Source organism: Bombina bombina, chromosome 3 (genome assembly GCF_027579735.1).
Source record: "Bombina bombina isolate aBomBom1 chromosome 3, aBomBom1.pri, whole genome shotgun sequence".
Classification (NCBI taxonomy): Eukaryota; Metazoa; Chordata; class Amphibia; order Anura; family Bombinatoridae; genus Bombina; species Bombina bombina.
The window spans coordinates 204,015,083-204,027,765 of NC_069501.1; the positions used below are offsets into that span (position 1 = coordinate 204,015,083).

General features: G+C 37.1%; 1 protein-coding gene across 1 annotated transcript in view; it reads left to right on the forward strand.

Annotated features, from left to right (window-relative positions):
- Positions 1 to 2,666: 2,666 nt before the first annotated feature.
- LOC128653041 (LHFPL tetraspan subfamily member 7 protein-like) overlaps positions 2,667 to 12,683 on the forward strand; it is a 396,987-nt gene continuing 386,970 nt past the window's right edge. Inside the window, exon 1 of the mRNA XM_053706087.1 lies at positions 2,667 to 3,198. Coding sequence (XP_053562062.1) covers positions 2,884 to 3,198 — 315 coding nt within the window. The 5' untranslated portion in view covers positions 2,667 to 2,883. The remainder of the gene's footprint in view (positions 3,199 to 12,683) is intronic.

Consider the following 12,683-nt stretch of genomic DNA (forward strand, 5'->3'; position numbering starts at 1 on the left):
AGGAAAATAAATATCTACAGAGGTCCTAGAAATATGTATGAAAAATATATGATTATACTTTGAGATTCATCTGAATTCCAACATTGCAAATCTATGCACATTGCTATCACTGGTTTTAATTTGATTATAATTTGTAAATAATATAAAACACAAAAACTAGTGAAAATGTTAGATAATAACAGTTTCTTTTTTTATTTTCTATTGTATTGCTATTTTCACATAAAGGCCTATCTTACAAGTGGAGCGCTAATTTATCACTCGCAAATTACAAGTGGTTAATTTGAAAAATATCCCCAATTACCCTTAAATTTAAGTGTGAGGTCCCTTTAAATTAAAAAAATTGAAGCATCTTTATTTTGTTTATAACTGCACAGTTTTTGTGTGGTTAAAGTGAGAATATGTGGGGTGTTAGAAAAAAAAACGGCACTGAAAAGTGCCTTTATATAGCGGTCTATGGGGACTGTGTGTTCCCTGTAAATATATATGTATATATTCATATACATATATAGTTACACCTTGCTGCCCAGCGTTGCGCGACTTACCTCCTTCGCTGCACTAGGTTCTCTGCCGTGACTGACGGCATAAGAACGAGTCTTCCATTGGAGCCTATGGAAGCACGCTCTCGTGAGCGCAAAGCTTCCCTGCGATGCAAGTGCATGGTCGCTTTTGCATTGCGCCTAAATTGTAATACCAGCGCACATTTGCGTATGCTGGTATTACTGAGTGGAGGCCAAATATCACGCTTGCACAAGCGATATTTTGCGCTCCACTTGTAATCTGTCCCAAAACAGGCTACCTGACATATATAGAAATACAACTACATATACATGCAAGAGTTTCCATTTCTTCAGAAAGTGTGCCAGAAAGATGCTGTCAGCTCACACTTACTCTTGTATTCATTTTCAGCTGTAATAGACCATGGGAACTTTTACCCTTAAATATTTAGAACTGGGTGCTTTTGTATTAAATATTTAAAAATTGGATTTCACATTTTTGGCAGATGTCCTATATTTAATTGTTGGCTATAAAGAATACACATGTTGGGCATGTGTGCATGTATCCATCTGCGTCTGTATATATGAACCATACTTATATTAAGCAAAAGCTGATACTATTGATCTTACATTTTGTCAGTAATCCACATGGCAGAATTTGCAAATCAAACATCATTTGGTTGCACAATTTACAGGCACATGAAAGGGAAAGTTAAAATTTGTATGGTTGAGAAAGAGCATGTAATTTTAAGAGACTTTTCATTTTGCTTTTGTTATCAAATTGACTTCATTATTATTTTGGTATCCTTTATTTAAAAGAATACCTAGATAATCTCAGAAACCGCAGTGCACTACAGAGACCAAGTACAAGCTACACACATATGCCTCTTTGTCATTGGCTCACCAGAGGTGTTCAGCTAGGTCCCAGTAGTGCATTGCTGATCTGGGGCTAGCTTTAGTCCCATTTCATTTGTGAAATACATAATTATATACGAGTAACGGTACAATAATAATAAATACATAATGATATACCAAAAAAAAGGTCCTGTTTTTACTATGTGTTTAAACAACTGCAAAGGGGAATCAATACTTATTAAAGAATGTGCTTTTGTGCAGTTCCAGGGCAAATAAGATGCAGGCATACATACGTATGCTCTGATTACTAGCTGTGTCCTTATTTGGAACCGAAGGTAGTGTTTTAGGATTTCAGCTTTTAAAACCTTTTTAAATCTTTTGAAAGATTTAAACATATAGTAAACTATTGTGTTTAAAAATAAAATCCTCTATCCAAAGTGTACTTATCTTCAAATACTTCTTAACTTCAAATAAACACTAATATAACACCTAATAATGCTACAGACGTAAAATATATCAACTTCCTTGTGTTGTTATTTAGCACTGTATTAACACATCTACTGACACCTAAATTAATATGTGAATTATCTCTTTTTTAAGAAATGACACATAATTAGGAACTGTAAATTGACAACACAATTATTTTATAAAAAGATTCAAGGAAAAAAAGTGATACAGCTGTGGGTTAAATATGTCCCACATAAAATGTAATTGGATGTATACAATAAAAAAAATATATTTTATTTTTCAAAAAGACAAAGAAAAAAAAAAATCTCACAACTGCACTACAAATATATCAATACTATGGGATAGTATAATTTATTCCAGATATCTCTATAGTTTTCTATACACAAATCAGTATATATTTTAATAATTTAGTAGAATCTATTAAGTTGGAACTGAAGTATACCAAATGATAGAAAGTTGTGTCAAAATGATTTGGGTGCAAAAAAGATAACCTGAGTCAGAAACAGTATTTTACTTCAAAACTAAATGTGTATGATGTGGTCTAATGAAATATAAAAGGTATAAATGAAAATATATCTAGATAAACTAATTCAAATCTAGCCACTATAGGGTCACATGACTGTACAAGTGCCCGCCCTTTCTGAGTGAGTGACAGGCACAGGGGACACCTGTCTGTATAGCAGCAGGTTAGATGTTTGCATTCTTCTGCATGGGAAGCCTCCTCCTCTTGTGGAGCAGCACCCAGGTCTTCATGTGTATAAATCATATGTGTGACTCCCTGCAGCCTCAGAGGAAAGGCTGGGGCATCTGACCACCCCTTCCCATGCTCATACAGCAGCCTGACTTCTTCCCAGTCATTCCTGCAGCCTTTGAAGTTGCAGCCTTCACGGATCCCCTGTGTGTAGCATCTGTCATTAGCACAGGACCAGATCCTGGCCAGGTCTCCCTTGCTGTGGGGATGGTGAACAGGAACCCCTGGGTGCATTCTGATGTCAGTCTAGAAGGATCCCATTGTATTTAGGAGGAGGGGAAGTAGGAGGGAGGATTTTCCTTTTTTGCTTCCCAGATGCGTTCCTTGCTGGACCCGAACAAGAAGACAGCAGGGCTGGATGTGGCTTTGGGGCTGGCTCCCCGCCTGCAGCACAGGATGTTCAGCTGTGTGTCCTGTTTCTGGGTGCTGCTCTCTGCCTGTCTGGTGGCTGTGTGCAGCTTCAGCTTCCTCTCTCCCTCCTGGATCGTGAAGTCCGCCAGTGCTGACGGACAGGAGCCTGTGAGCTTTGGGTTACTCTGGCATTGCTCTGAGAGCTTGGAACAGATCTCCAGCTGTTACACCTTCGGAGGGTTGGCCAGATTCAACGACATTCCGTCCAGCTCCTGGCAGGTGGGTGACAATGACATACCCGGTGCTGCTGCTGTCACCCTTACCAATGAAGACAGCGATCTAGGGGGTCAGGATAGCCATAGATTGTGAGAAATAAGCGAACTAAGTAAATCTTCTTACCACACCCACCCATCCTTAATTCATTAACCCCTATTTAGGGCATCAACTCATTACGTTCCAGCTCTTCCTAGCAACCAAGAGGTTAATAATTGCTTCTAAAACTGTTCTGTTTCCAAAACCCATTCTGAAGTGTCTATAGGGATGTGCTCCTTCTGCAATCCACTACTTTACACTCACTCATTGCATTGCAATTAGCAGCTAATGTGCCTCAAACTGGGAATCCGTGTAAAGTGCTCAAATCATGAGGCTAACGCTGACCACATAGATGCAAACAGCAATAACTATTAGCTACAATGTGCAGAACAAACTAGTGATAGCAAATGTACAGACCAAGCAATTATAGTTCATATATATATATACAGATATAATATATATATATATATATATATATATATATATATATATATATATATATATATATATATATATATATATATATATATATATATATATATATATATATATATATATATATATATATATAGATATAGATATGGTGTGTTGCTTTATTTAGTAATTATTAGTAATGTTTGTCATTCCTGCAAAAAAAATACTTAAAGTGTGAGACTGGACAATCACAAGATAATACCAAGAACCAAAAAATACTCTTAAACTGTGTCACATACTATCCCTGAGGAAACACAGTGGTAAATTCTTCTTAGCCATTATTTATATTCAGAGTGAGTCAGAAGATTCAGGGCTAACACATAAAATAAAGGTTTGATGTGTCACTTAAAATAATAACAAGAAGTCAGATATAAATTAGTAGTATCCCTACACACAGGTGAATTAGGCACTCTTGGGCGGCTTATCTATTTACTTGTGCTTTGTAATATAAACCCAAGCCCATGTAGGAATGGTTCTATACCATAAAGTTTGTGGGTACTAAATTCTGATCACAAAGCTAGATATCAAAGGTGCAGGGGTTACTAGTGGATAGGATTGCCAGCTGTCCTAGAGGTATTATCAGTCCTCAGATCTGACCTCATTGCCTTCAGCCCTGTATGTGCAAATACCAGCCCTGAGATGAGACCTACATTAAGTGTCCAGTATTGTTACATACATTGTATTTGACAGCCAGTTGAAATAATGGAAAGTTTAGCCACAACATATAACCTGTGGATTGTCATTTGCCCTAGTGAGGCAGCACCTGGGAACCTGTAAGTAACAGGACAGCATATGACCTTTTAGAATTACATTCACATTGTAACAGTTTAAAATCTAGAGTAACCTGATCCATTTTTTTTAATCTCTCATTTTCATTCTATTTGTATACAGGTTGTTTTTTTTTGTGTCTATATGTAACTGTATTATATTTGTGTAAATATGCACAGCATCTTATTCACCATACCAAGTATGCAGTGTATCAGTATGTAATTATGCAATTTTTTTAATCTCTCATTTTCATTCTATTTGTATACGTTGTGTTTTTTTTAACTTGTGTCTATATGTAACTATTATATTTGTGTAATTATGCACAGCATCTTATTCACCATACCAAGTATGGAGTGTATTAATATGTAATTATGCCTTCAGTTATGTGCGGGTATTTTTAATTACTAGAGAAACAGACATATTTTCACTGGGCATGTGGACCACAATGTAGTCATTGCTTGTGTACTGAGGAATATTATCTTCTATTATAGGGTAGCATGTGATTGCTTGATCTGTAGTCTATTTTATTGCATCTTTTTGTCACTAGCAGTCTCTCTAAGATCAGTTGATACCTACATTTTACTATACTCCTTTTTTGCAGACCTGAATCTCTAGTTCACTATGCCTAATGAGGTCACCCGACCTTGTTCCTGAGTGGAATTTTTGAGAATGTTAAAGGGACATGAATAAACAAAAACAAAAAAAAAAATCATGATTCAGATAGACAAAACAATTTTAAACAACTTTCAAATTTACTTTTATGATTTAATTTGCTTTATTCTAGATAGATGAGCTTGGAGCTAGCTGCTCTTTGGTGGTTGAACTTGTATGCCCATTTTAATTTGCTTACAAATGTGTTCAGCTAGCTCACAGGAGTGCATTGCTGCTTCTTCAATAAAAGATACCAAGAGAATGAATACATGTATAATTTATCTGAATCATGAAAAAAAAATGGGGTTTCATGTCCCTTTAAGACTTGGGACCTGGTCACCAAAAACTCACAAGCATGGGGAGAAATCAAATAAAATGTCTAAGTTTTTCTTTAGACCCTATATTGTAATCTATGTGTCTCGTCTTCATATTCACAACTTTGTATAGCAATAAACAGCTCTCAAGCTAAACTTGTGCCTTGCTAAGATTGTTTACGGGCTTTACAGTACTGACTTCTTAGATAATCTCACCAGATTAGAGAGCTTTAGATATTGTCAGCCCCTAAAGGAGCCCGGTGATCTAAAGTTCTCTGGTCTGGCAAGATTGTCTATGAAGTCTCGTCAGTACCACAAGGTCTCTCAAAGAAATTTAGGACAACAGATTGTAGCTTGAAAGCTGCTTACCTGGCTATACAGGATTCTGGAGGCCTGATTCTCTAAAGCTCTATGGTCTGACGAGATTCTATAAGATGTGTCATCAGTATCCGCTCAGCAATTTTTTTAAATCCAATTTTTACCTTGAGAACTGTGTATCTCATTAAGGGAAACTCACTAATATGCATTATGTTAAGGAGAGGCACTTACTTTACAGTATAATGCCTAGTAAAATAAGATGATGATTTCTTTCCATGACGTCAAGTTTTTGAGAATTGGGCAATGGATGAGAAGAAAGGACACTACATTACAATATAATGCTACCCCCCCCCCCCCACACACCACCACACACACAGATTTTGCATGGTTTTCTACATGCTGGTGTGTTGTTGTTTTTTAGCCCTATTATATATTTTATAGTGGCTACAGAGGATTTCTAAGTCATCTAAATGTGTGTATATAATTATAAACCCCTAACACCAGTACTCTCAAAGTTATGTTAGGCCATTTTGTTCTATTAAAATAAGTGTACATATGGTACATTGTTTAATTATGTTGACTGGCAAAAGTTACCATTATTCTGATAAATAGAACAGAAGCTGCCTTTATCTGTGAAAATGTGAACTTTTCCCTTTTGTATTTGGTGGTTGAAGTTCTTCTGAATGGTACAAATCTAAAGGTTTTTATTTTGCAGAAACATGACGGACCAGTGCACCTTTTGTTATGCTGATAACTTGTTGGAAAACACAGGCACCATTAGCTAGTCAGTGCACGGGAGCTGTTACATCACCGTGCTTGCCGGGAGCGCTGCACAGCCAGCTTTATCTGCAACCTTTGTCTTCCTGTTTTACAGCTGTCAGAATAGAAAGAAAACCCTTTGGAGATGTTATTATAAACTCCCCAGATCCCTCCTATGTGGGAGCTGGGAAGGCATTTTCCCCAATTACAAGAGGTCTGAGATGTCCCTTTCTAACCTTTTTATAAGGTTAACCCGGGGGTGTCCAGGTCCAGCTCTCAAGGGCTGCAAATAAATCCAGAATTAAAGATATATCTGTTTAAAGGGATTTGGAAATCAAAATAAAAGGGACATGCAACCCAAGCATTTTAAGACAGAGCACACCATTTTAAAAAGTTACCAATTTTACTTTTATTATCAAATTTGCTTTGTTCCCCTGATATTCTTTGTTGCAGAGATACATAGGTGGGTGTCTAGAGCACTATGTTGCAGGGAATAGTGCTTCCATCCAGTGCTCTTCCAAATGGATAATTCTTGCAAAACTGTTGCCAAATAGTGTTCCAGACACAAGCATGCTCCTGCGCTGAAGTCTCTGCTTTTCATCCTTTTTATGAGAGCATACCAAATGTGGCTCACATAGGAAGTGCTATATGGCAGCATGGCTTGTAACACTATTATGCATGTTTAGTGCCCAAGATACGTGCATACTCCTTAGACTACCTCAGTATGCTGTTATGGAAGGGAGCTAAGTTATAACAAAGGAGACTAAGGGAAAGGGAGTATTAGTTAACTTGAGGGAGTTGGTTCTCTGTCCATAGGGTGAGTTGTGCACAAACATACATTTCCTGCTTCTTTCAATATCTGTTTAAGCGGCTTTAACTATTTTCATGCACACAATATTTAACATTTAATTGGGTTTTTTTTCCTATGCATGATGTAATGTTTTTGAGTTTGAGGTTACTTTAAGGAATAATCAGCTTTAGTGATTCTGATTACGCAACTTATCTGTTTTCTGTGTTCAAGAAACAGATCTATGTAACGTGCCAAATCCTGCACTACTACCAGCAATTGGATTCATATGAGCAATGTTAATTTATTTCCTGTATAATAATATGCCAGCTAGTCCTTATTTAAAGGGCCAGCAGACACTCTGTAGTGTAAGAAATTATGTAACATGTTTGACTCTCGGGTAGCATCAGACGTAAATATATCCATATACTTTTCTCAAACTTTAAAGGATATTAAAGGGAAAGTATATTTTAATATGTATTATAAGTTAATCAAAATATTGTAAAAATCTGCATAAACAAATCATGTATTTAAAGCTTTTGAAACTGTCCCTTTTTAAAATGCAATCTGCATAGTTTTACAGTCCAACAAACCACCCCCTTGAAAAGCCTCTAGGGTGTTGTATTCTTATCTCCATTACTTATGGCCAGTTAAAGACTTGTAGATATGAGCTGCAGCACATATCAACCAATCACTGTGGAGCTTATAGGAGGCTCAGAGTTCTGAATTCTACTGAATGCACTACAGCTTTCTAGGGGGAATGGACAAAAACAATTTTCAGACTTAAAATACAGAACAAAGAAATAAAATGACCTGCAAACATTTTCACTGTGCATAATTAGACATTACCGCTCCTGTTCCAGTGTTAACTGCGCTAGAAGTAAGCTTTTTGCAGGTGAATTTAGAATATTGCATGTGCATTCACATATTTCCCCATAGAAGTCAATAAAGAAAAAAGGGGGAAAAAAAACACCCAACTCGTGTGCCAACCCAATCGCATATTCTCATGTGCGCTAACCCGACATGAAAATTGGACTATTTCACATTCACGTTCTTCACATAGAAGAATACATTCTATTTATTCCTAAATACATATTTCTACATATATCTGATGGTATTTTGGTGCAATATATCTATACTATTATACTATTATACTGTATATGTTTATAGTAAATTACAGTTTAGCACGTTTATTAAAAATTAATATTGCATAAATATGTTTTAAAATGTTTTCTTCTACTTAACTGCAAAAGGCTTCAGTACACTTCTATATATGTCTATATATGTGTACATATGTATTTATGTGTATACAGGTATACCCCGTTCATACAGCGGGTTAGGGACCGGAGCCCCACTGTAAAGTAAAAACCGCCTTAAAGTGAAACAATGTGGTTTTAGCTTTCTTTTCACTTCTCAGTATGTTTAAAAAACTTGAAAACATGTTTGAACTAACATATATTAGGGGTGCAAATTCTATAGTGCTATGTTTAGTTTAACACTAGCACAGCACAGTATTCAATAAATACTGTACCTGTAAAATAGTGACAATTACTGTAGTAACATTTTCCACTCTATAACACTGAGAACGCACTGTAATGCTGTAAACAGGGTGAACTGCGCATAACAAAATGGTCCCAGTCACTTTCTTGCAATCTCACTAAGATTACAGCACCGTTTCAAAATCCTTGGAGTTTGGAACTTCAGCTCCACAAAAGCGCTGTATTTGCGAAGCGCTGTAAAGTGAAGCGCTGTAAAGTGAGGTATACCTGTATATATCTGTAAATAGATTTATACACATATAAATACATATGTGTATAATTCTATATATACAGGTATACCTCCCTTTACAGCACTTCACTTTACATATATTGACATATATATATATATATATATATATATATATATATACATACATACATAAACATCTTTAGACATGTATGTATGTATTTTTATGTTAAAGCTTTTTACATGCCTTTTTTTTTCTAACTCCTGAGATCTCATATCTTTGAGCCCTTAAAACATTTGTGTGCAATATTTTCTTTTACAATAATTTTTATTAGATGGTGTTATTATGAGTGCAACTGTACTTTGTAATATATTTTTGATGTGTTTTGTGCAGCATTTGTCTTTTGCAAAACAGAGGTAACCAGAGCTCTGAGGACGCGGTAATCAGTATAGCGTAAATTGCGATTATGCTCAAGCGATTGCGTTCACTTTAAACTCATAATACCAGCGGTAAGCCCGACGAGTGCAAACACCTGCAATAAACTTCCTATCGCTCACACGCAAACATTTGTGCTCCACTGTAATATGGCCCTTCCTTTAGGAAATTACATTTGGAGTTTATTGTTCCTTTAAACTCAAAATGTAATTTTCCATAAAATGTGTACTCATGATTATTATGCACTATTAACATGTGCTTTATTTACTTTGCCAAATTTACTGTAATTTAACCCTGAACTATGTTTTCCCACCACTGTCCCCAGAGAGAGTGGAGTGGATATTACAGGATCCAGAACCCAGATCCTCAAACATTCAACATAGTGATTACTGTGCTGGGGCTTTCTAATTGGCCACAGAAAAAGAGGTATGTGTCAGGTTTTTTTTCCCTGATCTGTTTGCCATGTGTTGCTGGCAGCCATTTTACTCATCTCTCTTCCTGACTATGGTGCATTGTGGGGGATGCTGCTCATTTCCTGCACTTCCTTTTATGGCCAGACTGGTGTCATCATCCGTGTGAGACAGGATGCAGTCTCAGAATTGTGATGTCATCACTTATTATTTAAAGGGCCTCTGTTCAGTATGCTTACTTTTCCCTTGCATTGTCTCAGACCTGTTTGTGAGAGCTCCTGTGTATTACCTGGCTGTCTGACGTCCCTCTTGGTTCCTGATCCCTGGCTTGTTCCTGACTCTGCTGTTCTCCTTGTTCCTGATTCCGGCTCGTCTGACTATTCGTTTTGGCTCCTGACTCGGCTTGTCTGACTACCAGTTCTGGTTTTGATTCCTGGCTTGTTATTTGACTTGTGGACTTTTTATTATTTTTTGCTATTAATAAAGGTGTGATTATTATTGCACATCTTGTCTCAGTCTGATTCCTGGCACCCTGACAGTATGATAAACAATGCTCAAGAGCATTTTATTTTCTTTCACTAGAATGTCGCTTTAAAGTTTAATTGGGCCAATATTCAATAGTATTGCCAAGGCCAGAAAGATAATAGAGAATCCTTCTTAATTTTAAACTTGTTCTTGCTTTCAGGTGGCATGAATACTAAAATTTCCCTACTAATTGTTTGCTTTGTGACAAATGATCTAGTTTAAGTGAACTCATCATTGTATTTCATTGAATTCAGTAGCAACATGGAGTGATACAGAAGACATCAGTTCCCCTACAAAACCATTTAATTATCTGGAGATGGTGATGGATTGAAAATGGAAGCTTAATTAAAAAAATATATATTTTCTTACACAAAATTAGAAGTGTATTAAAAATAATACTTTGAATGAATAATCAAAGATCATCATCACTTCTTGTTGGAATGTTGCCAGGTACAGACCAATTGTAGCCTTACTTTAAGGGACATCAAAAACAAAATGAAATGTTAATTATTCAGACAAAGCATGCGATTTTAAGAGACATATTGATGTACCAATATTATCATATTTGCTTTGTTTGCTTAGTTTTTTTTGTGTGTATTTAAAGCATTCTTAGGCAGGCTCTGGAGAATCAATGCACGACTGGGAGCCAGCTGTTGATTGGTGGCTACGTACATATGCTTCTTGTCATTGACTCACCAGATGTGTTCTGATACGTAAGCTACAGTACAATAATAAATGGCTCTAACACATTAGAGCATTTTCTTTGTACAGTTTTATGTGTCTTTAACCATTTTAGTCATGAAAATATCTGTATCAACTACTGCAAACTTACAGCTAATGGAGCAAAACCTAATCAGAGCAAATTAAATAGCTCAGCAAGTAACCTATAGATAGATCTGCCTACTTCATATAATCAGGCAAAACACAATGTGACCTCTGATTTCAGTACATAGTGAAGTGTTGTTTCTCCTTATAACGAGTTGGCCCTATTTAGTTAGCATGGGATACATTCATTATATAGACATCTCTCACCTGGTGCTAGATTATATTACATTCACTAGATCTGACATGAAAAACCACCCTGACACTCGCAGGGGCTGCCCTCAAGAAATTGTCTTAAAAAAGGGGCTATTCCTAGAGAAAGTTGCAAACTTTTCTGGAAAAAAATTAGCATACATTTGCATAAATAATTATACAGCATAAATCAAGAAATGAAGCTGCTAGGACAGATTTTAAATGATCATTTGTTTATTATTAGATTCCACCATACTTAGAAGAAGTTTGACCATGATATCTTTATTTTGAACTTTGACCTGAACCTTAAAAATAGAGACCATGTCAGTAAAATACTGCCTGGGTGGCAACCCTAGTTGTGAAATGTCTACCATAGAAAGTATTGGAGCTGGTTGTCTACCATAGAAAGCATTGGAGCTGGTTGTCTACCATAGAAAGTATTGGAGCTGGTTGTCTACCATAGAAATTAGTGGTTAGAAAGGGAAGTTTTGTTGGGGTGAGCAATGTTAGCAGGGGACAGGGGAAGCACTTTAAAAATGATATCCTGATACTTCCGGTAGGTGGCTAACCAAGATGGCCACAGCTTCACAATGCTCTGTGAATCTTGCTCATAAAAGCACTGTGGCAGATCCCAAGCCACCCAGACCTCCCATGGCAATACTTGAGCCCGGGAAACCCGCAGGATCAGGACACTACAACCCCTGGCCACCGAGAAGGCATTAAAAAGCATTTGGGCCTTTCAGACGTGCTCACTATGGAGCACCTTACCGCAGCACTTATTGAGGTCTTTGCGCCATCGTTGAACTCCCTTACAATAGCTATGGGGGAACTTCTCTGTGAAATACAAGAGCTTTGCGTACATGAACACCCTAAAATCTCTCTTATTTGTTTGATTGAACCTCGGCAAGTCTCACTAACTAAGCCGAAGGTGGCTGGGACCCCTCTGGCAATGGATACTTTGGTTACCGGCATGGGATACTGCTCTCATGTTACCACCTCTTCACTGAGCCTGGACAACACAACCACACAATATCTTGACCAGGCAGCGAAGAACAGCGCCACAACACCCGGGACTATGGATTTTTTATTTTGCAATATACTCACGGGGAGCGGATTGTGCCGTTGCGACCCCAGTTCTACAGCGGAGTGGACAACCCTGCAGCTACACCTGATCTTCTACAGTACACTACTCCTTTACAAGCTCCGCAATTAGTCGCAAGCGTTAACGACTGTCCCTCTGATTATCTAACTCCGGCTTTGAGGCAGCTCCT